This window comes from Otolemur garnettii, unplaced genomic scaffold (genome assembly GCF_000181295.1).
Source record: "Otolemur garnettii isolate 467f Iridium unplaced genomic scaffold, OtoGar3 scaffold00103, whole genome shotgun sequence".
Taxonomy (NCBI): domain Eukaryota; kingdom Metazoa; phylum Chordata; class Mammalia; order Primates; family Galagidae; genus Otolemur; species Otolemur garnettii.
The window spans coordinates 7250593-7277031 of NW_003852498.1; the positions used below are offsets into that span (position 1 = coordinate 7250593).

The 26439-nt window shown below is 39.4% G+C and overlaps 1 protein-coding gene across 1 annotated transcript in view; it reads right to left on the bottom strand.

The window, feature by feature from the left end:
- Positions 1 to 10208: 10208 nt before the first annotated feature.
- Positions 10209 to 26439, bottom strand: part of COL25A1 (collagen type XXV alpha 1 chain) — a 162895-nt gene continuing 146664 nt past the window's right edge. The window contains 5 exon segments of the mRNA XM_012809279.1: positions 10209 to 10391; positions 12838 to 12891; positions 19437 to 19490; positions 21057 to 21092; positions 25607 to 25687. Of these exon segments, the coding sequence (XP_012664733.1) occupies positions 10209 to 10391; positions 12838 to 12891; positions 19437 to 19490; positions 21057 to 21092; positions 25607 to 25687 (408 nt within the window).

Below are 26439 nucleotides of genomic sequence, written 5' to 3' on the forward strand. Positions count from 1 at the left end.
AAAAAAATAAAAAAATAATTTGCCTTGACTCTTTGAGATAGCTATGTAAGTACTCTAAGAACATTTCATTTTTCTAATGGTTTCTTTGATTTGTGTGTGTTGGGGGGTGTGGTAAGCAATACTGAGGTTTTATCATTCAGTTATTCTTTATGTAAGAAAATGCTAGATTCATGAGATCCTTAATCTTTGTAGCATATAGTATGTATTCGGTGGAAAGACGAACATTGCAAAGAGAAATTTCTGATTTTCTAATGCCGTTCATATTATGACCAGGTTTGTCCATTTCATGAACCAAAAAGATGATGAATTCTTTGCCTGTTGCCATAATTCTTATGCCTTTCAAAAAAGTCTGTGATTCAGAAGTGGCCCCAAATGATTATGAACTCAAGTTTTATTTTGTTTTGAGACAGAGTCTCACTAATTGCCCTCAGTAGAGTGCTGGGCATCACAGCTTACAGCAATCTCAAACTCTTGGGCTCAAGTTATTCTCTTGCCTCAGCCTCCCAAGTAGCTGGGACTACAGGCAGCCACCACAATGCCTGGCTATTTTTTTGTTGTGGTTGTTTACCTGGCCTGGGTCAGGTCCGAACCCTCCACCCTTGGTGCACATGGCTGGCACCATAACCACCATGCTATGGGTGCTGAGCTGTTGAACTCAAGTTTTAAGCAAGGCCAGAAGGCTGGATAAAGTAAGCCTAAGGCAATTCCTGCTCTGTAAAGTATGCTAAGTTTTGGAATAAAAAGTCATTATACTACTAGATTACAGGGAAAAGGTTGGAAAGTAAATGGCAATCTCAGCTCAGGATGGCATTAAAAATTCTGTCTCAGGTGAGGAAGAATGTGATGCTAGGTCCATCTTCCTCAGACCCACTTGGCCCCAGATGTGATCGAGCTAATTATCTGACAGGCTGAAAGGGGAGAATGGGAAGCTACTAAATAAATAATATTACCGGGAGAGAAAGTTTTTCTTTCCCTGGCCATGGGTGAACCTAGCTAAGAAGTAAGTTACACAGGATTCCTCACCAGCGAGCTGCTGAGGTGAGAGGCAACCAACAGAGTCAGGGTCCCCCTCCTACTTCTATGATCCTACCTAGCATTGCTGTAAGTTTGCTAATGAAGGACTCCTGTCCAAAATTATGGACAGAGCCACAGGTGTTGGAGAAAACATTCAGAATGATCAGAGCAGCTTGTGTACTTCCTCCTGGCTCATTTTCACCTTAGAGGAACTCCTTTATCCTTTAGTAGCACGCACACAGTCCTTTATATTGGGACTGCACCGTGCTGGCCATTCCACATTAAGGCTTGGCATTCCCCGAACAGCACAGTTCATACGGATCTCTTCCCTGCTTAACATTCTGATGTGGCTTCTCTATCTCTCCAAGTTCTGTCACAGACTATCTCTTTGCTCTTGGAAGATCCTTGACCTCTCTGAATTTCAGTTTCCTCATCTGCATCACTGTGACCAATAAGACCTTCTAGGGTTACTGTGTGCATTCAATGACATTATAGTCCCTACGTGAAAGGGCTCATCGCATGGCCTTATTTATAGAAGATTCTCTATAAAGGCTGAATTCCTTCCCTTATAGAATACATACATAGTGACTATGGGTAGCCACATAAAGAGATGAGAATAAACTGATATCATAATTGACACCAATTTAAGTTTAATCAGATTCTCCTAGATAAATCAAGACATCATGGAAAAAATCATGCTTATATTTTCTGCTTTCTCAGATTTATGACACAGACACATACACATATATATATATTTTTTTTCTTTAATTTTTTGAACGGAGTCTCACTCTGTTGCCCCAGGCTAGAGTACCATAGCATCAGCCTAGCTCACAGCAACCTCAAACTTTTGGGTTCAAGTGATCCTCCTGCCTCAGTCTCCTGAGTAGCTGGGAATACAAGTGCCTGCCACAATGCCTGGCTAATTTATCTATTTGTTTTGTTTGTTTATTTGTTTTAGTAGAGACAGGGTCTTGCTCTTACTCAGGCTGGTTTTGAACTCCTGAGCTCAAGGGATCCTCCAGCCTTGGCCTCCCAGAGTGCTGGGATTACAGGTGTGAACCACCATGCCCAGCCAGCTTTGTGACTAATATTGACAGGGTTCTACCATGTATTAGCATGTTTGTCTAAGTAATTGAGTATAAATAGAAAAAGTACTAACATTAAGTTGAATGAACAGTTTTAAACAGTAGAAGGACACAGAGTTTACCAAGACAAGCAGAACGTTATCAAGAGGCACTGCCCCTTTTCATTCCAAAGAAAAGCTAAAATGGGGAAGGCCCCAAACCACAGTGTTTGCTAAAAATTGTTTTCACCCATCAGCTTAGGACAAGTCAGCAGTAAACACACTGATCAAAAGATATTCTAGAGATGAGATCGTTTGCTTTTTTGCCTTTTTTTTTTTTTTTTAGACAATGTCTCACTATGTTGCCCTTGGTAGAGTGCTGTGGTGTCATAGCTCACAGCAACCTCAAACTCTTGGGCTTAAGTGATTCTCTTGCCTCAGCTTCCCAAGTAGCTGGGATCACAGGAGCCAGCTACAGTGCTCAGTTATTTTTTGATGTTGTTGCAGTTGTCATTGTTGTTTAGCTGACCTGGCTGGGTTTGAACCCGCCAGCCTGGGTGTATGTGCTTGGCCCCCTACCCACTGAACTACGGGCACCGCCCAGGATCTTTTGCTTTTTAATATCAAACCATTATCAGAATGCCAAATTCAAAAGGTCTGTTCCATTCAGAACAGACCTTTCACTAGGCGAGGTCCAGTGAAAGGGAGAGTGCTTCTTTTCAGAAATAATTCTATAAAGCCTACCTTCTGCCAACAGCCAGGCATGGGTAATCCATCCGGACCCTGTTTCAAAGAGAAGAAAAAAAATTCCTCAGGCTCTACAAGAGTGATCAGACTTTACAATTAACATGCCCAGAGGCTTATAAAATAAACATATACCCATTAGGTGGCTTTGATCATAGGCATCTTTTACTAATTAGCAACTCCCAATATATTACTCACTGTTACTTAAATGAAGAACATTCAAACGTTTTCCAGAGTACATGTTTTGAAAATATACAAGGTATAGAAAAAAAATCTATGCTTAATTTTGAAAAAGCAATTTATAAAGCATACAGCTGCATTCAAAACTGTACCTTTACGTAATATATCTGTACTATATATTATTTATTATACTATGATAATACTATGTTAAATTACTACACTAATTAAATTACTATTTTAAATTCAGCATTCTCTTGAGTTTAATTTCTTTAAAACACATCTCACAATTGTCTTTATTAAATAAATCAAAATAACCTCTTCCTGGTTATTAAGGACTATGGCCAAATGCATGATAACGATGAATAATCAATGATAAATCATTTCTATCTGAAGTTTATAGCTCTTTGCATTATTTTTCAATTTTCAACATTGAAAGTAACTGTAGTAAAACACACTCAGTTGAATTAAAAGATAAGGAGTCTATACTTTTATAGTAAAATGTTATTTATAACATTCATCATTTAATGTCATTTTTCATTAAATTCTTCAGAAATTAACATATTCTGAATAAAATAAGGGGTTCCTAAGTGTTGTAAAATGCACTTTAATTTAAAGGAAAGCATTCTTCAGATACAAATGATATCAGAAAGATAGGAAGAGTTGGTATATTATGAAAGCATGCTGTGTTTCCCCCCAACAAAATGATTATAAAGCATAATTGGTCATTAACACCAAGCGAACAAAAGACCGGGTACTTCATTCTGAGATTTGTAACGATACTTAACAAGTGAATACGTTTTTTCCCCACAAATACAGTCTCTTAAAAGACTTCAGAAACATAAATTTCTCTTTAAATAAGCATGCTTATACCCAAGACTAATATAAAAACATGCAGACCAAGTATAACCATCAACACAACCATAAACATTTTCCTTTATACCTCAGAAAATATGAATATATTTTTCTTTTCAAATGTAAAAAAAAAAGTTTGAAATATCTTTATTGAACATTTGGGAAAAAAAACTGGTAATGCCAGATTGGTACAAGGAGAAGGATCAACCAGTAGAATTTTTAGATTTTAGTATAAGGAGGATTTGGAGTTCATGCCAATGGAGATAGGGGAGTTCTGTTTACTTTAGGAAAGTGAGTTTCAAAAGGAGAGGCCATTAAATTGAAAAGGTTACATGACAAAGAGGAGGGTTGGGCTGCAGACTATTATCATTTTGTTGTTGTTGTTGTTGTTGTTGTTGTTGGTTTTTGTTCTGTCCAGGACTTCCAGTACTGCTATTAACATTCTTTGAAGGTCAGAGAAGTTTGGTCTTCTTCCCTTTGGTCTCTTAACAACATTCCCTTGAATTGGTTAGCTCTTGACCACAGAAGCTTAGTCCTGGAAGTCTGGCCTTATTTATAGCCTGAGAGAAATTTAGTGGAAGAGGCAAAAATATTTTTTATTTCTTTTAGAGAAAAAGAAAAAAGTTAAACTAAGAGGTAAACCCCCAAATGATGGCCCTGCAGTGCCTTTGAATCAAATATTTTTGCATAACTTTAAGGTAATCTTTGAATATTTATTAAGTAAATTAATATTCCAAAGAACACAGAGATGGTGGTCATGTCAGTTGTGAGAACATCAGGATGGAGTTGCATTCCCTGGTAGAGAAGCATGCTCGCTCTCTTCACTCTGCCAGTCGCAGAAGGAGCCTGCTCATGCACATGCCTGGAGTGTTCATCATGGACAGCTTGCTCCAGCAAGCACCACATGACACTGACAGAGACGAGTTTGTCATAAGCACAGGAACTACATGCAGGGTGGTAGGAAAGAGAAATACTGTACCAATTGGCAAGGGGCATCCAGCCCATCCAGGCCAGGCTGGCCTGGCTCCCCTTTTTCCCCCTTAACGCCACGGAATCCCTGTTTGTAAAGATTAACTCATAATGTTACTAACATAAGAAATCACTTAAGCACAAATTCTGCTAAAGAAAGGACTACAATAAGAAAAGGACGGGAGAAGAGCAACTCTGAAGGGAAAAGTAACATCTAGCGGAGTTGGACAAAATGAAAGGGAGCGAGGCATATTCTGAATACAAGGGCTTGTCTGAAAACAGCGGCCTCCTCTTTTGTGGGCTATGGAATAGTGCTGGTTCCTCTTCAGACCCTATATTCAAGTTCCGGTTGCACCATGAGACCTGCATGTTTAGATACCAGGTGGAGTTAGTGGGCAGAGGCAAGATACAGAGCCCATCAGGATAACCTGAGATAGACGTCTCTGGGATCTTAAAGTCTGCGTTATGTGACCCCAATCAGAAACCCTGCTGTTACAGGTCCCTCCAGCTTGCTCTTCTCCCATCTCGTCCCCCCCACATGACATCCAGAGACAGTCCACGAGTCAGACATACCAACGGGCAGGGCGCATCTAATCCAGGAGCACCCTGTTCTCCTTTCTCCCCTTTAGGCCCCTTTTTGCCTTTCTTTCCCTTTTCCCCCTGTGGATACAAGGGTTTAAATAAAAGACAGTTTTTATTTGGGGGGGGATAATGGTAAGTCAAAAGATGGTTTAGCTAAGAAAATTCTGGAAGAGCATTTACCACCATACTCTGGTTTAGATGAGGTGTGATCTTAGAAAAAATAACTTACACTTTCAGAGGGACACGGATTCTGGGCCGCAGTACATGGGACTTTGTTTAAGACACTCAGCAAGATGGAAAGAGGAGACTTAAAAGTCAACTCAGAAAGGAGCATCAGTGCTGATTTAGACCACCACGTCCTAGTCATTGTTAATTAGGGTCTTTTGCCACAGATCCGGTGAGCATGATGGATATCAATGGTACTGAAGTCAGCCAGTAGCAGGGGAGGTTCAGGGGAATAACGGATATTTCAGCCAATTTTCAATACCTATCAACTTTTTTTCTTTCTAATACTGTAACAGATGAAAGTTACATTGAACCAGAGGAAAAAGTATATTAACAGCTTTTATGTCTTTGACATTTATCCAATTTTGTGATATTTTTGTAGCTCTCATTAAAAAATATTCAATGTATTAAAATATACTTCTATTTCTTTAGTTTCTCATTTAAAGAAACTAAGCAAATATTTTCCTTATTAAGCAAACAATTTTTTTTTTTGAGACAGAGTCGCCCTCTGTAGAGTACTGTGATGTCACAGCTCACAGCAACCTCAAACTCTTGGGCTTATGCGATTCTCTTGCCTCAGCCTTTCAAGTAGCTGGGACTATAGGCATAAGTAAACTAATATTAAAAGTACAAATACTTTACAGTGATGCCAATGGGGGAAATGGATGTTTTCATAAACCTAGTGATCTTTTTAAATCCACTCTCTTATTGGTCTCATGCCAGGTATTTATAATGGTAAATGGGTTTCCAGCTTTGCTCACCAAAAAAAAAAAATCTATTGAAGAGAAGAGAGCAGTTTGGACTCAGTAAAATATGAGATAGGCAGGATAATTACATAGTGGGAATGTAGCCATGGAAATTAGTATTTAGGAATCAAGGTAAAGGTTGTGGGAAATCTGCGTGGATCATAAGGATGGAGGAATTAAGGAAAGGAGGCAAAAGGAGGAGAAGGAAGGAATGCGCCTCAGCTGTTTCACATTAACATCAACGTCTCTGCGTATTTATAGACGGGAGTTGGTGCAGTACAGAATTCAAAATACCATACAATGTATATTTAAATCAGTGTATTCATCCCACAATCAGGATGGGAGTTACTACACAACTGAATAATCTCGGAAGCAAAGCATCATGAATATTCAAAGGTGAAAAGACAGATATGTAACAGAAACACGAGACATGCCTTCAGATTAATACATTCATTCTGACAGATGAGCTAAAGCGCCTCATCTCAGTCCTGTGTGCCAAAAAGACTGCCTCAGAAGGCTCGGAATCAAAAACACGTGGGTTTCTTGAATACCAGGCAAAGAGAGAAATTCTGTGGGTTTAGGTGATCAAGATCAAAGGAAAGGAGCTGAGAAACCAGGGTGAGCTGAGAGCAGGCGTGGTAGGGAGGAAACTGGGGGAGCATTCAGGAGTCAGTTGCTCACTCATGTAAGCTGAATCAACATCCTCCTTAGCCAACAACTTCAATGCCATGACATGAAGTTGATGTCAACTTGTTTGGGTGGACTCCTCTTCACACTGGTGTGTCTGAGACCAGGTGTGTTCGAATTCAAGTCATTATTTGATTTGTAGATCAACTCAGATTAACCACTCAAAAGAAAAATGTCACATGAATGTTACTATGTCAGGCTACAGAAATCATTTTTCAGAAATATTATACTGAATTTCAAGGTTTATGGAAAAAGGACATTTACTGTACAAAGAAAAATGTACCAATATTATTTATTTTGTAATACCTAGTGATTCTACATGCAACCTAAAATCACTTGTTGTTATATCAGTACATGAGGGCTCTTGCTACTTTTTATTTCCTATGTCAAATATTTACATAGCAACAGAGTGAGACCTTGTCTTAAAAAGAATTCTGCACCTGAAAGTGTTCACATGTAGAATGTAATTTTGCTAAATATACAATTTCTAATGATGAAATATGAATATAAAAATATCATTGTATAGGTGATTAACATTATTCTGAAGATTAAGCTGATGGCTTTATGCTTTTATAAGCTAAACTACTGGAAATTTCTTCCTTGTTTAAAAGATTATAAAAATGAGTATCTTCATGATGGTGACATGATTTCGAGTGAATAAAATTTTATACTCAGAGTACCCATTAGGCAAATGTAAAACAATGCACACAACTTTTAAAACATAAAAACCTTAGGCTGAAAGGTTATATGCACAATATATCTTAAAACATACATATTTTGTAGTCATAATTTTTGTGCCTCAGTTTCTTTGTCTGTGAAATTGGAAAATAATAGCCTCAACTTTAGGGGGGTTGTTATGAGGATTAAAAGACATATGTGAAGCTCTTGGGAAACCATACAAATGCTCAATAAACATGATGAGACTGATGATGATGACGATGACGGTGGTGGTGATTCTGTTCCCTTACATGAGCTCTCTTACCAGTGGAAGGCTAAGTCATGTTTAAGGCCTAAAACATACACAGCGGGCTTAACACTCTTCTCTTCTTGAGAACTCTCATTTGGTCTTGCTTTTCAACAGCTATGAACTCCATTGTTCAAGAGAATTCAAAAGATTTTAAGTTTTTAAATAGAGCAGGGGCATGATTTCATCTGAGAAATATAACTGGTTTAAATTTGAATAGGGCAAGTGCAATTTCAGCCACTTTCAGGTTTTCCCTATTCTGCTGAGGTGATGAATTTTTATTGGCTCCTTTTGCTGTATCCAAGGTAAAAAATTCTTTTTAGACCTATTATCGGGTCAAAGATCCAAGGGAAGTACAGCAAAAGGGAAAGAAAGCAAAAAGGAAAAGAATGAAGGAGAGGAAAGGAAAAATGGTTTTTAAATTTCTTGATCCAAGGAATTCAGTCACAAAACCTTACTGCCTGACAGTGTCTCTCATGTCCCTGGAGCAGATGGCCCCGGGATAGGACCTCAACACCAAGCTCAGAAGAAACACCAACATCTTCATTTAAAAAATCTGTAGCTGTTAGCTCTGAATGAGATAGGACCTCAACACCATGCTCAGAAGAAACACCAACATCTTCATTCAAAAACCTGCAGCTATCAGCTCTGAATCTGAAAGTGGCAAGTCCCAGTCCTTGCATAATGGCTTTACTGTGGTTTATCAGTCACAGTGCTTCTCTGCCATTTTCAGATCAAGAATACCAAGGTACATATTTCTCTGTACTGGGAAGTGGTGAAGAGAAATAAGATGCAGGTTTTACAGGACAGTATTAGATGAGCTCTCTCAAAATACCATTGTAGATTTGTGCTATTGAACATATATATATATATATATGAGACAGTCTTACTATGTCACCCCTTGGTAGAGTGCCATAGCATCACAGAAACCTTGGGCTTAAGCAATTCTCTTGCCTCAGCCTCCCACGTAGCTGTGACTACAGGCGCCTGCCACAACACCTGGCTATTTTTTGTTGCAGTTGTCATTGTTGGTTAGCTGGCCCGGGCCAGGTTCAATCCCGCCACCTTTGGTATATGTGGCTGGTGCCGTAACCTCTGTGCTATGGGTGCTGAGCCTGTGCTATTTAATTTTTTTTTTTTTTAGAGACAAGAATCTCACTTTATTGTCCTTGGTAGAGTGCCATGGCTACATAGGTCATAGCAACTTCCAACTCCTGGGCTTAGACAATTCTCTTGCCTTAGCCTCTGGAGTAGCTGGGATTACAGGCACCACCAGAACACCTGGCTGTTTTTTGTTACAGTTTGGCCAGGGCAGGGTTTGAACCTGCCACCCTCCGTATATGGGGCTGGTGCCCTACCCACTGAGCCACAGGCACTGCCTTGTGCTATTTAACATTACTTTAAAATATTTTTCAAAATTCTGTTTATTTATTTATTTATATTTTGAGACAGTGTCTCACTCTGTTGCCACGCCTAGAGTACAGTGGTGTTATCATAGCTCACAGCCACCTCAAAGGCCTGGGTTCAACTGATCCTCCTCCCTCAGCCTCCTGAGTAGCTGGGACTACAGGCACCTACCACCACATGTGATTTATTTTTCTATTTTTTGTAGAGACAGGGTCTCATTCTTGCTTAGACTGGTCTTGAATTCTTGACCTCAAGTGATCCTCCTGTTTTAGCCTCCCAGAGTGCTAGGATTACAGCCATGAGCCATAGCACCTGGCCCAAAATCTTTTACTTTTTATTAATTCAGTATCAGATAGTTGAAAAATTGTAGCTTGAATATCTGAAAATTATATGTATTTATTTATTTGAGATAGGGTCTTGCTCTTTTGTCCAGTGTCTTAGAGTACAGTGGTGTGATCATATTTCCCTGCAACCTTAAGTAAAAGTGATCCTCCTGCCTCAGTCTCCTGAGTAGCCGGGAGTACAGGTGCATACCACCACGCCTGGCTAATTTAAAATGTTTTTTGGAGATGGGGTCTTGCTACGTTGCCTAGGCTGGTCTACAACTCCTGGCCTCAAGTGATCCTTCTGCCTTGTCTCCCAAAGTGCCAGGATTACAGGTGTAAGCCACCATGCCCAGCCTGAAGATTATAATTTTTTCTTCTATGCTGGACAGTGCCCTTATTTCCCATGGGGTAGCCTTCTTCATTCCTCTTTGAAGAACTGATTGCTTAGATCAGGCATCAATATGTTTTTGGAGCACAGGAGCACAGGATGGAGACAGATTAGGTGTCAACACAGCTGAACAGCAAGCAGACAGCATGAGATGAATCAAACAAGGCACATGCTAGAATGGAGAGGTCACCTTTTCTCCCTTTTCTCCTAGATCGCCCTTTTCACCCCGTGGACCAGGAAAGCCCTGCAGAAGAAAAAGCAAACCGAAAAGATCTATTGGTGCAACTGTGGCAAAATCATGTTGAAAAACATTTTTAAGATTTTGTGTTTCTGAACTCAAATCTAACAGAAATGGCATGCCAAAAAATCTCAACACTAGGTAAGGTAGAACTCCGAAATAATAGTTTTCTAATGTCTCAATTATTACTACACAAGTTTCTTATTTTTTCTTCTCAGAAATGTAGAGTGCAAAGAATACCAGGATGCTAGTTTAACGACTGGAATGTTCACCGATTCATGTGAATTTGGGCAAGTCACTTACCTCTCTGCCTTTCAGTCCCTGGACTCAAAAATGGAATTAATGATACCTACCAGAAGCTTTTGTGGACATTAAATGAGATAATGTCTATCAAGTACCAGAATGGTGCCTGAACACAATAGGTGCTCAGTAAACACTAGCTATTATTACTTTTGCTATTGTCATTATTCACATAATACAGGTTGAGTAGTGATTGTCTTTAGAGGCATTTACTTTTGATATTCTCTATTTTTATAGAGTTGTATTAGCATAAAATACATAAGGACTTAGTGCTAAAAGGAAAACTACTGGATAACTGCTTTGAGAATAATAAATCTTACACCATTCCCTATGGGTAGCATGTGAGAGGTATATTAATTTTATGCATTTTTTATAAGTGGGCATGCTGATGTTGAATATCCTTTATTTGGAAAGTATTTTGAAGTGCCACTATCCACCATCAGTTATTAATTTTATGCCAAATAATCATGTTTTTGCTTTTATGTTGATCTCATGCAAACACGAGTATATTTTATATTGCTGTCTCCATACACAGCAATATATGCTCTGAGCATAGCTATATGCACAAAAATATAAGAAGTATTCTTTCTGCTGTTGATGATGGAGACCATCACATCCATTACAACAGGAAGATGTTTATCATATTACTTACATCGAGACCAGGCTCTCCATCTTTCCCCTGCCAAAGAACCATAGTAGCTACATTAGTGTTCCTAAGTTTCATGAATAGGTTATTGCTTTGTTTAAGGTTGCCTGGACATGCAACACTTGTACTAGAACTACTTTAGAAATGTGGAAAAGATATTGATTAGTAATGCAAATTTCTGTAAATCAAGTGAAGTGATGGTTAGTGTTGCACTTCAGGGTCACGGAAAGATTTTTGTTATGAATGAGGTTACATGGACTGATATTTTACTGAAGTTTAATGCTTGGTATCTAAGTGGTCAGTCGAGGGACTAAGTGAAAAGCACAGATATAGTTTAGTTTTCAAACACACAAGCACTAATAGAGGATGTAAATCAATGCTGCTTTAGTTTGGAAACTTAGTAGTTAGCCGATAAACGAGTAAAGAATGTGAAACGGTGTATTGTTGAGCATAGTTTTAACTTGGCCAGATGTGTAGCTGGTAAATAAATATTGAGAATGTGAAGGTTGCAACTTAAAAACTGTTTTTATGTAAGCTTTGTAAATAACTGATCCCCGGGTAGAACAGAAGTCATGACACTCACGCACGGATGATGAACTCACCCCGCACGCATATCACGGTGCTGGCCCTACTAGGTCATCCTGTGGATCCACCCAAAGTTTCTGAGAGCCTAATTTGATTCTGCCAATTATATTTTGAAATATATTTCAAAATCAGCATTTTTTTAAAGCATAGACGTTATCATGGTTTAAGTTTGTTATTTCAGTTCACAAAAAGTACGTGGAAGCTACAGGAAGATTTAAACCTTAATACAATGTACACTTCTATAATAGTCCTACCTTTTACCCCACTGAATCAGTTACAATTTTTCCCAAGATAGTATTTTTGAAGTATACGTTAGGCCTCAATTTTAATTCTGTATAATTAAGAATTTTCAGAGGACAGAACACCATCAATATTCTATGTTCTGAAGATCATTTGTCACCACAGTCATTAGAAAGGTCAGAAACTTCAAGTCATAATACACCTTCAATTTAATTTGAGGAATACATTTTATCAGTAAGAGTCCTTTTAGTAAACAACCTACGAGAACAGATAAAATCTTAAGGAGACTGCTTTAAATGGAGCTTCCACACCCATTTCTTGATTCAGTGACCTTCTAAGACAGTGCCAGTGTGAGTGTCCAGTCAGATGGCATGGGGAGGGCGTTACCTGACAGTCAGAATCCTGCTTTCAGGTTAGGACAGTTTAGTCCAGAGACTGCCTTTGACCCTCTCAATCTTGTGAAGTGTGTGGGTGTGTGCTGGTATATGATGAACGAGTAGGAGACTCAAGTGGAACTATTTCATAAGGACACAGAACTGTCGGCATTGTAGGTAATTAGCAGGTGGTTCTCAGCTCCTCTAGCATGATTAGTCTGCCCCATAAGGGAAAGGTTAACCTTGTCAGTGACTGGTCATCTATGCATGCTGAAGGTGGGGACTGTGCACGTGACCGTGAACTCACGGGTAGGCCGTAGGGCCCTCTGGGTCCAGGCTCTCCCATAGCTCCTTTTTCACCCTAAAATGAAAAGTAGAAATTTCAAATCACACGCACACACACACACCCCAATGTTTACACATTTTTTCTTATGGCCTATGTACAAAACCTTCATTTAAAGGACCATAATATCAAAATCACAAGAATCCAGAATCTTTCAGAGCCATTACCAGGGATATGGTGAAGGTAATCTACAAAAGCATCCTTCCAAGGAGGGGCAGCAAGAGCCTGGGGCTGCCCAGCCAGGCAGGAGCATTTCATGTCTTGGATGCTATACTTAGGCTTCTTTGGCATTTGGTGAGAAACATTTGTTACTAATTATTCCAAGTTAGTACTTTTTAAAAAACGTGAGAATAAGATGCTTTTTCCTGAACACTAATTAGATTGGGAAAAAATATGCTTTCTTCCCCTAGTGAGCATTTCTTCTTCGGAGAAGCCCTTCCTGGCCGCCCCTCCCTTCACACAGGTGTGTTTTACATCACAGCCCTCCCGTCCCACAGACTCGGGGAGATTAGAACCTGCTTATTCTCTGCTGCCCACTCTGGAGTATGCATGTGGGACCTCCAGGGCCGGTGGATGGTTCCCTGCAGCCCCCCATGGCTTGGAATAGCATTTGACAGATGAGTAAATATTTGTCAAGTGAATGAAATAAGTCTAATTAATATAATTACATACATATTTTCTTTTCTGAAATACAGAGTTTCTGGACTTATATTGCTTTCACCAAATGCTTCATGAATTAGGTATATATTATCTTCCTCACTCTGTCTCCAAGTGCTTATTTATTTGTTTATTGAGTAAGAATCTCACTCTTGTCTTGGTCAGACTGGTTGTGGTGTCACAGCTCACAGCAACCTTAAACTCAATTTTCTTGCCTCAACCTCCCGAGTAGCTGGGATTAGAGGTGCCTGCCACAACACTCTGATAGTTTTTCTATTTTTGGTAGAGATGGGGGGGGTCTCAATTTTGCTCAGGCTGATCTTGAACTCCTGAGCTCAATGATACTCCCTTCTTAGCCTCCCAGAGTGCCATGGTTACAGGTGTGAGCCCCCACCCAGGCCCAAGTGCCTATTTAAATAGAGTGGCTTTGTCCAGCTGAGAAGATTGTACTTATAAAGACTATGTGTTATTGGAAGTAGCTGCATGCATAGAAATAATTATGATATAATGTAAGAGATATTCTGCACTTCAAATAGTGTTTTCTTCAGCTGTCATCTCTAGATGAAAGTGTTTTGTCAGTGTGTAGGATGAAAATTTCAGGAGTAATAGTGATGCTTATCTGCCCAGTGAAACAGAAAATGGTAACCCAGGGAGTTGAAAGGTTAGCCAGTCTTTTTGCACAAGTTAAACATTAGGTTCGGGGTAACTCTGCCTGCAAAGCCATCTGATAGGCTTATGTTTCCTTCTACTCCAGATTCCCATGTGAGAGAATTTCAGGTCGCTGTTAACATTCTTCTTTAATCTCAATTTAAGAGCTTGGTGGCACTAATTAGCATTGTCATCTAGAGGCATATAGTTCAGGTCAGATTACTGAACATAAATATGATAAAAGCTTGTTGAACTATTACTCATTATTACTATTGAAGCAGCAACACTTGCCCTCAGTGAAGTGGCCAGGATTTAAATGAAACAGATTTCAATAAAATGAGCAAATACTAAAATGTTCATATTTTTAATATATAATCACACAGTTTTATATGACAAAGATTATTCTTTTTTCTTTTCTTTTGTTTTCTTTTCTTTCTTTCCTTTTTTTTTTTTTTGAGACAGAGTCTCACTGTGTTGCCCTGGGTAGAGTGCTGTGGCATCATAGCTCACAGCAATCTCAAACTCTTGGGCTTAAGCAATTCTCTTGCCTCAGCCCCCAAGTACCTGGGACTACAGGTACCTGCTACAACACCCAGCTATTTTTAGAGACAAGGTCTCCCTCTGGCTCAAGCTGGTCTTGAACTTGGGAGCTTAGGCAATCCACCTGCCTCAGCCTCACAAAGTGCTAGGATTACAGGCGTGAGCCACCACACCCAGCCTGACAAAGATTTCTCTATTGCTAAAATAATTTTATTCTTGTTAACAAAGAATGTTTATTCTAGAGTTAAAAACCAAAATGTTTAGGCATATTGTAAGAACCAGTGTTTTAAATTTAACTTGATAGTTGCCTTGCATTTTGTGAAGGGGGATTTTGTTGTCTGCTAAGATTCTTTGAGGGAGGGGCCAGGCACTGCTGTAATCCTAGCACTCTGAGAGGTCGAGGCGGGTGGATCCCTTGAGCTCCTGAGCAAGAGTGAGACCAGTCTCCACTAAAAATAGAAAAATTAGCTAAGCATCATGGTGGGAACCTGTATCCCAGCTACTTGGGAGCCTGAGGCAAGAGGATCACTTGAACCCAAGAGTTTGAAGTTGCCGTGAGCTGTGATGCCATGCACTCTACCCAGAGTGACAGAGACCCTGTCTCAAAAAAAAAAAAAAAGAAACAAACAAACAAAAAATAGGGTTTTTGAGGGAGGGAAGAGGTAACAGCTTGAGAAAAAGTAACTGAACATAGTGGACATTACTATGCTGGATAATTTGTCAAATTTGAGTCACGTTCGTCCATTTCTTTTCCAAGTATACATAAGTTAAAAAGAAAAACAAATCCAAGTCATAAAAGAAACATAAACATAAAAATGTTTAAGGAAATAAATGATTTTTAAACCTCAAAAATAAAAAAATAAGCAAATAAATAAAATGGTTTAAATTTTTTTTTTTTCTGAGAGACAGTCTCAAGCTGTTGCCCTGAGTAGAGTGCTGTGCCATCATAGCTCACAGCAACGTCCAACTCAGGCTCAAGTGATCCTCTGCCTCAGTGTTTCAGTTTTTAGTAGAGACAGGGTTTTGCTCTTGCCCAGGCTGGTCTCGAACTCATGAGCTCAAGCAATCCACTCGCCTCAGCCTCCCAGAGATTTTAAATTTTAATTCCTGATCTGGTAGTTTCAGGCTATGTGGCCTCTGGCAACTATCTTAACCTTTCTGTGCCTAAGTTCCACTGGCTGCAAATGAGAATAGTAATACATATACTGCAAGAATATGGATATGTCCTGAAGATAAAATGTGACTCTCCTATATGAAACTATATATGCCATAAACAAGGCGTCCTTAAACTACGGCCCGCGGGCTACATGCGGCCCGCCTAGGACATTTATCTGGCCCGCCTGGTGTTTTTGCTGCCGCTGCCTGTCCTGTTTAGCAGCCAACTCATCCCGGGGCCTGAAGTCTGGCCCTCCAATGGTCTGAGGGACAGTGAACTGGCCCTCTGTTTAAAAAGTTTGAGACCCCTCCATAAACAGTAGCTATTATTAATATCATACTATTTGAAGTCTTGTTTTTAATTTTTTTTAAAAGGGCTTGACAACCTAATGAATACCAATTCAAAATCAATTTCTTTCAGTTTGATTTGGTTGTGTTATTTATGATTTTTAAAATGGGTGTGTGTATGTTTAGTGAGACATGGGGATTTAAAGGCAGGGGTTCATAAGCAGGAGTAGGTCAGTTTAGTGTAGACCTAGTTGGGAAAATCTGCACAGATTATTTTGATATTATCATTCCCTTCCCCCTAATCTGATACAGAAACTTAGTTTTGTTTTGTCTTATTTATTTATTTATTTTAGAGACAGAGTCTCACTTTGTTGCCCTTGGTAGAGTGCCATGGAGTCACAGCTCTCAGCAACTTTCAGCTCTTGGGCTTAGATGATTCTCTTGCCTCAGCCTCCCCAGTAGCTGGGACTACAGGTGCCCACCATAACGCCTAGCTATTTTTTTGTTGCATTTTAGCTGGGGCCAGGTTTGAACCTGCCACCCTTGGTATATTGGGCCAGCGCCCTACTCACTGAACCATAGGTACTGCCTGGTTTTGTTTTATTTTTAAAACAAATACACTATGGCTTATTTGAATAAAGCTATCACTAAAACCTTTGTCTGTGAAACTTCTAGAATAGCCTATCCCAAATAATTACTTTAAGCTAATAGACTCTTGCCAGTGACCGGGTTAAAAATGGACCAATGACCCAGTTCTGGCAAATGAGGTGCCAACAGCAGTCAGCTGGGAAGTTCCTTCCTGCTAAGGGAGACACAAAGGAGAGACTCCCTGTTCTCTGCTGATGTCCCTGATGCCAGTTTGCCTGTGGTCAGGAGACAAGGCCGGTACATGGAAAGGCCACCACAGCAAAGCCTAAGTCATCCTTTGAATATTTCATTATAGGAAAACAATGCATTTCTTTATTGTTTCAGCCATTTTGAGTTTGGCCTCTGTCACTTAGAGCTGAAAGTATTCTAATGGTTCCAGCTTGAATATTTGTAGGAATGAAATATTAACACAGGGATTTGAATGCGCACTTCTTTTCCTGGATTAAGTAATTCCAAAAGAATTTCTGAACCTCTCAAATGTAATATATTCTATAGCATTCCAGAGCAGTTCCAGTGAAGAAATCAGGTGAGGGCAGGGAGCATCATGTGCCCGGGCAGCTGAACACCAATGCTGGTGGTTGTGTATTTGACAATTTCCGAATAACACCATCTGTCAAATGTGTGTTTTCTTTAGGTTGTTTTAATTTCATTCAGCCTCTTTAATTTGCCTGTCTACACTGAGATATTATTCCAAAATGCCACTTTTTGTTGATTCCTATTTCTTTAAAATCTGAAACTTTTTCAAGGGACTCCAGATGGCTCCTCAATCAATTAACTTTGAGAATCACACTCCAGTTTAGCTCTTTGGGTGAGGGGCACTTGGCAAGTACTGATATATGATCCAGTTAAGATGGTTAACATGCTGAGTAAATACAAGTGTAACACTTTACACTCCACACCATTTGACTTAAACTATGCCTTCAAAAATTCTTAGCAATTTCACTTGCTCTTCTGGTTAATTCTGCCCCAGCACTGAGATCTGATACCCTTGTGACATTGTGAAGCTATCGGAAGTAGCAGCTGATTTACCAAACGGTAAACCCTCTTGAGCCTCAAGGCATTTTGCCAAAAGACTGGCTGAGATTTGCTGCTCCATTTTTAGTACATGGGCAGAGTTTCTTCATACAGTTCTTAAGAGCAAATCCGCGTCAGCGGTGTTGAGGCTCTTAGCTGTTAAATATTTTTTAATGACAATGATCTTTAGAAGTTGTTGGTTTGATCTTAGAAATAAGACAATTGCAGATTCAAATGATATAATCCTGTAGGATTCATCTGTTTATAGAGGCATTCTTAGATAAAGCCGGCCTTCATCACTGTATGTGCAGCCTACACCACTTGCATTCACTTTGACCCCATTCTCTGGTTATTTCTTACATACATTTTTTTTTCTCTGCAGTTAGATATAAATCTTTTAGGTCAGGGGAAATATCTGCTTCCTTTGAGACACTGAGTATATATTTATAAGTATTAATAAAAGATGATGGATGGATAATTGGATGATTCACCAATTATAGTGGTTTTGTTCAAAGTACTAGGGCAAAGCATCTTTATCTAAGTGGGAGGAGAGTTTTTCCGTTTCACACTAGAAGTGATATCTTGCTTTGTACGTATTTACTGCATGAATGAATTCACCTTATAGAACACAGAATTATGGAAGTGGAAGTCATGTCAAAGAAAACACTCCTGGCCCTTTTTCTTTTTTAAAGCAAATTACCTTAGACTGATGAAAATCCATCCAGTTTTTAAAAGACCATAAACTCACACAGTGGAAGATTTCAACATTGTGAAGCCCTCACTATTCAAATACTTTCTTTCTATCCTGTCCTGGATGGTGGGGAAATTGATAACACAAGTCCATTCAGACACACATAAAAACTTCTGAGTTTCTCAAGGTGAGGAAAAGAAAAAGTGGGATAAAAACAGAGAGAGAGAGAGAGAGAGAGAGAGAGGGGAGGGGGTTCCAGACAGACGACCAGCTGCGGATACTGCTGTACATTTTTGTGTGTCAGATATTTATCTTCCCTTCTGAACATTTTTTTTTTTCCCAAGGATATGGAAACATGGCCTAGCACTAGGGAGGTTAGTGAAAGGTTTTTGTTTTGTAATGAACTGAAATTATTTCCTTATGGTTAAAGGAAAAACAAGCTATTCTTTAGCTTTAAAAAAAAAAAAAGGAAGCATGTGTAACTTTGAGGAGAATGCTTAGGTTTTGTAATTTCCTTTGGAAAAAGGTTGTAACGCGCTCTGAATGAACACAGTAGCTTTATATATAAGATTATCAAGCGGAATATGTAGTCCTGGAAATTTTAGCCCCATTGACTTCAACTTTTTGGACGAAGGCCAAATGAAAATATCTTCCTTATGGGTTAAGGAAGGATAATCTGAACTATTTATTTTAGCTATGTAAATGTACGCATTGTTTTTATTAAGGCAGCCACGTTCTGTTTTATACTCTGTGGTTTTACTCTCACAGTGTTAGGATACTGGAAAGAACTTAAGATGGTATCTATTTTCATTTAATATTAGATAGCCCTTTGTTTCTTCTGGAAAATGGTCAGTTCCAGTTCAACTAATATGGAAAAACCAGGTCTTTAGTACACAGCTTATTAACTTCTGGAGCAACTTACTCTTTCTCCTTTGGGACCTGCAGGGCCATGGGGTCCCATAGGACCATCTGTACCCTAGAAAAAGATAAAAATAAGATGACATGAGACATAACACAATGGATACAAGAGTAGCAGTTATAATGTATCCTGGACTTTTCCTGGGTAAAGGATGCCTTAGAATGTTGGTAAGACAAAACTAATCTCCCTTCAAAGTGCTTTATACGTGATTCTTTCAGGCAGTGGTTTTCAAGAAACTCACGCAGAAAGGGTGAATTATAGAACCACCAATTTTAATGACAAGCTATATATCATATTATACATTTACTTCCTGACTAAATGAAACATCTTCACTTTGTCCTCATAATGTTAAGAAGGCAAATATTCTTGTTTTTCTCTCCTGTCACCTCTTCCTCAGGCCCTCTCTGTATACCGTAGGCCCCTTGTGGACACACATGCTCTCAACCTTGTTCAAAAGTTATTTAAGACGCTTAAACAGTTACACAAGTGGCAAAAAAAAAAAATTATTAAATAAATGAGAACAGTGTTCAACTGTTGAAACTTTCTGCAGCTCTTGGGAGCAGCAGGGGCTTACGGGGCAGGGCTGATTCTTATGGGTTCTGCGGCAGTCTTTGCAGTCACCAGGCTTACAACTGGCAAACCAAGTAGCCGGGATGATTTAATGTCACAAATGCCTTGTGGCTTCCTTGTTAGTTCATGATTAGGATTTCTGTGGGACAGGAGGTAATATGTGAATAAATATTAGAACACTGAGGTCCAGTGAAAATAATTACTGCCTGAAGCAGGTTTTTAGAATTGAAAAGCTAAGGATTTCTTTTAGATTGTTAAAAATGTAGCAAGGAATTCAAGTATCCTTGCTCATTTTCAGGAAGACTGTGACTAGATAGTCAAAGAATTGATTATAAAATTGCGAATGTATGAACTATTCCAGCACAATTGTTCCACAGTATTCCCATTTACATTCTACTATTCTGGTTTGTTCTGCTAGAGCCTTGTGATGTGCGCATAAAAGAATCCAGAGTTTCAAACTCATTCTAATGTTAGTGAATTCTCGTCACCTTAACTGATCTTTTTTTCTTACTTCCTGGACTCTAAGTTCACCTTCAAAAGACTTCTAACTAGTGAGTGTCTGTGGCTAAAACTCAAGAGATGGAGTTAGGAAGCAAAGAAAAGGGACAAAAGGACAGAAGGCAGACTGGTCACTTCTACGAACACAGAAAGTCAGTTCCAAGGCAAAGGTTCCATTTCTAGGATGGAGATAAACCTAAAAGGAAAGGCAAGTTAAAAGAAATACACATGAATGTCTACTGGTCACAGAAAAATCTTCTGGGATTTTAAGACAATTAGACTGGCCATTCTTCCCACCTAGCAAATTGTCCAGACTTGAATGCAGGCTTCACAGTGATGTTCTGGCAGTTCAGGCTGCACTGCAGACAAAGCTGCAACCCATCTTCTGTACACTGTTCCCCCTACGCAGCCCCCTTTGTTCACCTTTCCCTTTTACTCCAGCCTCAAGTACCCTCATCATCATTTGATGGGAGGACATGGAGCAAAGGGGTTCGTCTTGAACCACAGGATTCACAGCTACAAAGCAGGTCAGAGCAAGACAAGGGACAGACTCACCCGGGATCCTGGCTTTCCGTCTAAGCCAGATGCTCCCTGTGTGATTTGGTTGGTAGCAGGGTTGGTGGGTGTAACACGAATGACAAGAACAGAGATTAGTATAAGGTACTGATGAACAAATGTAACACTTCAAGCAACATAATAGGCAGTCACAGGGTTCTGGGATGAATATCACATTGCTACAAATTGTTAGTTTTTTTTTTTTTTAACAACAAACCACATGACAATAAACACCCCACAGATGATGGCATTTTAATGACATTTCTATGTGACACGTTCTTATTTAGAAATCAAGTCAATGAAATTTATAAAGCGGGCTACAAAGTCGTTACTGGTAACAGAGGCTTCAATCTAATTTCCATATGAAACTAATTTTCTAAAGACTGTACTATTTATATTTCTTTCTTTCTTTCTTTCTTTTTTGTAAAGACAGAATCCCACTTTATCGCCCTTTGGTAGAGTGCCATGGCGTCACACTGCTTACAGCAACCTCCAACTCCTGGGCTTAGGTGATCCTCTTGCCTCAGCCTCCTAAGTAGCTGGGACTACAGGCGCTCGCCGCAACGCCCGGCTATTTTTTGTTGCAGTTTGGCCGGTGAACCCGTCACCCTTGGTATATAGGGCCGGCGTCCTACCCACTGAGCCACGGGCACCGTCCTGTACTATTTATATTTCTTTAAGTTCTGAAGAAAAAGTAATGGCAATCTCCCAAGAAAGGGCTCATTATAATAATCAAGCAAATTTAGCATTTCAGAGGAGAAAAAAGGGCTCTGGTTAAAATAGTATTTATGTTCATCTTGAAGAATTTTTTCTAAAATTTTTTCTAAAAAAATAGTATTTATGAATAACAAATGTAGGGTTTTAACATATCAGTATGAGCCGAGGTGGATTTTTCAGGAACAACACTCATTGTTTTCTAGGTTGTTCCTGCTGTTCACATTAGTTTCCACTAGAGGGACTTCTAGGAACAGGAAAAAGCCAGGAAAAAAAAAAATCGTGAGACCAACCAAAAAATGACTCTCAAACTAAATCATTTCTCAATTCCTTCAAATAATCCTAGCCTCAAAGTTTGAATGGGAAATGAGAAATCACTTAAAAACATAATGTTTTTGGTCAATGCATGCTTTTCTTTACCATGAACTCTAGGTTACACGTAGATAGTGTATGATTTTAACAGGGCATTTCCAATGCTTATTTCAAGAATAAGCACAATCATTTCTTCGATATGTTTTTGGTACCTCAAAGCCCAAATATTTATTTATAGGCTTTTACAAATATTGATTAGATCAAGGAGTATTTAAAAAAGACAATGCACTGGCCCTCAAAATTCTCTTGGCAAGGTTGCAGAACTATATCCCAATTTTATGCTTCAGATGCAGTTAATAATACAAAATGGAAGAAAAAATCTATTCCAGCTGCAGACTTCACCAGTGATGCTGTACTATAAACATTTTGGTTATTTTTAGTTTTTTTATTTTAAAATTCCTTCTGTATAATCCTACGATGATCCATACAATAAGTATAAAATACATCTTTAGTGAGCAATGATTACAATTTTAAAAAGTGTATTGTTGTTTGTTTAACGCTAGCATAGGTAGATCTCTTAGTTAAATGTTGTATAAAAACAAACAGCATGGGGGCGCCTGTGGCTCAGTGGGTGGGGCGCTAGTCACATGCACTGAGGTTGGTGGTTCAAACCTGGCCTGGGCCTGCTGGACAACAATGACAACTGCAACATAAAAACGGCTGGGCATTGTGGTGGGCACCTGTAGTCCCAGTTACTTGGGAGGTTGAAGCAAGAGAATCGCTTAAGCCCAGGAGTTTGAGGTTGCTGTGAGCTATAATGCAACGGCACTCTACTGAGGGCCATATAGTGAGACTCTGTCTCAAAAAAACAAAAAACAAAAAACAACACCCCCCCCGAAAAAACAGCATCCTTAAATTTGAAATTAGGGCAAACTTTAAAGAAATCATACTGAAAGTTAAAATAAACAGGAACTCCACACTTTTTTTCCCTTTTGATACTTTCTTCACTCACCATTCCCCCCCACCCCCCGTCTCACTTTGTTGCCCTTGGTAGAGTGATGTGGCGTCACAGCTCATAGCAACCCCAAACTCTTGGGCTTAAGTGATTCTCTTGCCTCAGTCTCCTTAGTAGCTGGGACTACAGGCACCTGCCACAATCCCCAGCTATTTTTCTGTTGCAGTTTGGCCAGGGCTGGGTTTAAACCTGCCATCCTTAACCCTACTCACTGAGCCACAGGTGCTGCCCACCATTATTATAACATTTGAAAATAAATGGGAAAATGGTAAAAATTTTCTGCTGATAATGTTATATCTACCTAGAATATTGAATTAATGACTCACATCTGTGATACATTGATCTAATTGATGTGATTTAACCTCTACATATATATATATATGTTTGTGTTTGTATTTTTTTGTTTGTTTGCTTAGAGACAGAGTCTCACTTTATCACCCTAGGTATAGTACTGTGGCATCACAGCTCACAGCAACCTCCAACTCCTGGGCTTAGGAGATTCTCTTGCTTCAGCGTCCTAGGTAGCTGGGACTACAAGGCGCCTGCCACAATGCCCAACTATTTTTTTGTTGAGTTTGGCAGGGGCTGGGTTTGAACCCGCCACCCTCAGTATATGGGGCTGGCGCCCTACCCACTGAACCATAGGCACCACCCTATTTTTTGTTTTTTAAGACAGAGTCTTACTCTGTCACTCTGGGTAGAGTACTGTGGGATCATCATAGCTCACAGCAACCTCAAACTCTTGCACTCAAAAGTTCCTCTTGCATCAGCCTCCTAAGAAGCCATGACTACAGGTGCCCACCATGATACCCAGCTAGTTTTTCTATTTTTAGTAGAGATGGAGTCTTGCTCTTGCTCAGGCTGGTCTGAAACTCCTGAGCTCAAGCAATCCACCTGCCCTGGCCTCCCAGAATGCTAGGATTATAGGCATTAGCCACTGCACCTGGCTTAACCTATATTTTATGAGGCTTAGGTCAGTCATTCAATAAATAAATAGGTACTGACATCTACTCTATGTCTGATCTATGTAAGGCATTTGCTATTATGTGGAGTACTTTAGTACTTATAGCACAATATCCATGGAAACAATAAAATAATCAACTTTTTTTTTCAGACAGAGTCTTACTTTGTAGACCTAAATAGAGTGCTGTGGCAGCACAGCTCACAGCAACCTCAAACTCGTGGGCTCAAGCAATCCTCTTGCCTCTGCCTTCCAAGTAGCTGGGACTACAGGCACCGGCCACATCAGACTATTTTTTAAAGATGGTGTCTCTCTTGCTCAGGTCTCAAACTCCTAAGTTCAAGCAATCCACCTGCCTTGGCCTCCCAAAATGCTAGAAACTTTTTTTTTTTTGAGGCAGGGTCTTGCTCAGGTGCCCAGGCTACAGTGCTGTGGCATCACAGCTTACAGCAACCTCAAATTCCTGGGCTCAAGTGATTCTCTTGCCTCAGCCTCTCAAGGAGCTGGGACTACAGGTGCCCATCATAACACCTGGCTAATTTTTCTCTTTTTAGTAGAGATAGAGCTCTTCTCCAACTCCTGAGCTCAAGGGTTCCTCCTGTCTTAGCCTCCCAGAGGGATGGGATTACAGGTGTGAGCCATTGCACTTGGCAAGTTGTCAATTTCTTTCCTCTTGCATCTTAAATGTGTGTATAAACTATTTACTGTTAGTAATGTCATGCCATATCTTACCAGTGTAATCTATAATGTTCTTTATTGACTTTTATCTACAGAATGGCCATAAAGTTAGTATGCAATTGCCACACTATATAGGCACTGAATAGACAGCATATTAAAATCTTGAAATTAAAGCGTCATGTTCAATAACAATTTTTAAAAAATCTCTTTTTCGCTGTTTTGGAAAGAAGGCTGGCATAAAATGCATGAAAAGGGGAAAGACATATCTTTTTCATTAACAATAAAAATAAAAACTGTAAAATACTCCTATAGTATCCACTATTGCCACAAGAACCTCATTACGACAGAGAGTTTTCCAAACAAACAACATAAAACATGTAGAACATGATGTGACTGATTAATGTAAGGAGCCACAGCACTGAGCTCACACCATCAACAATGGCAATTGCATACCTGCCACCAACGGAGGGCTACAGTTTTGGTGTCCAAGGGGACAAAGCAACTGAGGGAGGGTTTTAACCTGCACTAAATTATAAAAAGCTTTTGGGAGAAATTATGAAATAATGAGCACAATACTTTTTAAAGACGAGGATGATGGGAGAAGAGTTGTTAGCCCTAAAAGAAGAAGGTTGGCATGTATGTAATTGAAGAACGACAGAACATTGATAACATTGTTTGTTACAGGGTCTTCCTCAGACACGAGAGCAGACATCAGAAAAAACAAAGCTAGGCTGACCTCTGCTCTAACATAATGTTCTCTACTTATAGAAATCTCAAAAGTAAGATAGTTGCTGGTAAACCAGAGTTGTTACTTAGGGTAGAAAGAAAAATCTGAGATTTGCACTGAAACGGAAAGATTTCTTTACTTACTGGAAGACCAAGGGGTCCTCTGTCACCCTTTTGACCTGGTTCACCCTTCAATCCTTTAACACCATTTAACCCTGGTTCACCCTAAATGCAAAAGCAAATGCCAATTTTGGTTGCTAGTATGGGTGTTTAAACTATGAGAGAAGAAAGCCAGTCTCTGAAATAGTTGCAGATTCCAATTTTAGGTAACAGCAGAGTCAGTCTCATTTTTCTTCCATCAGCTCAAAAATTAATTTAAAATTTTTAAAAAGTTAATAAACAGAAATCGGCAATTCAACAATATTCTAGAAAGCAAAACTCCCCCCAAAGTGTGCTCCTTACAATCAAAATACATATGAGTTCTTTCTCAAGGAAATTAGTGTTATACTACATGGTTACGATCAAGCAAATCAAAGACAATCAGATTGAAGGATGCTGAAAGAGGTTCAGTACGAAAAACCCACTCTGCTGGAATGAAAAACTGGAATATGCAGGACAGTGTTATAGACAGATATTTTAAGCCTTTAAGCATTTTGCCCCAGGGAATGAGCTAAAAATGTAGCAGCTGATGTTTGAAGTAATGCCATTTAGCAAGTCCTCATTCACTGACATTGCCAAGTCAGGTCCCTACATGGATTAATCAAGAGTCAACAACAAATCGCCAATCCCAGAAGGGAATATGAAGATCAAAGAACTTAAATGTAGTTTAACTAGCTGTTTGCCCAATGCTAGAATAAAGGAGGTATGAATTTAACTCTGGGTGACATTACAAAAGCCACCGTAAGTGATACATTCTCTTGACTCTGTTTTCTAAAAATCGGAAAATACAGTACCCCTATTTTCCATCAGTAATAGCA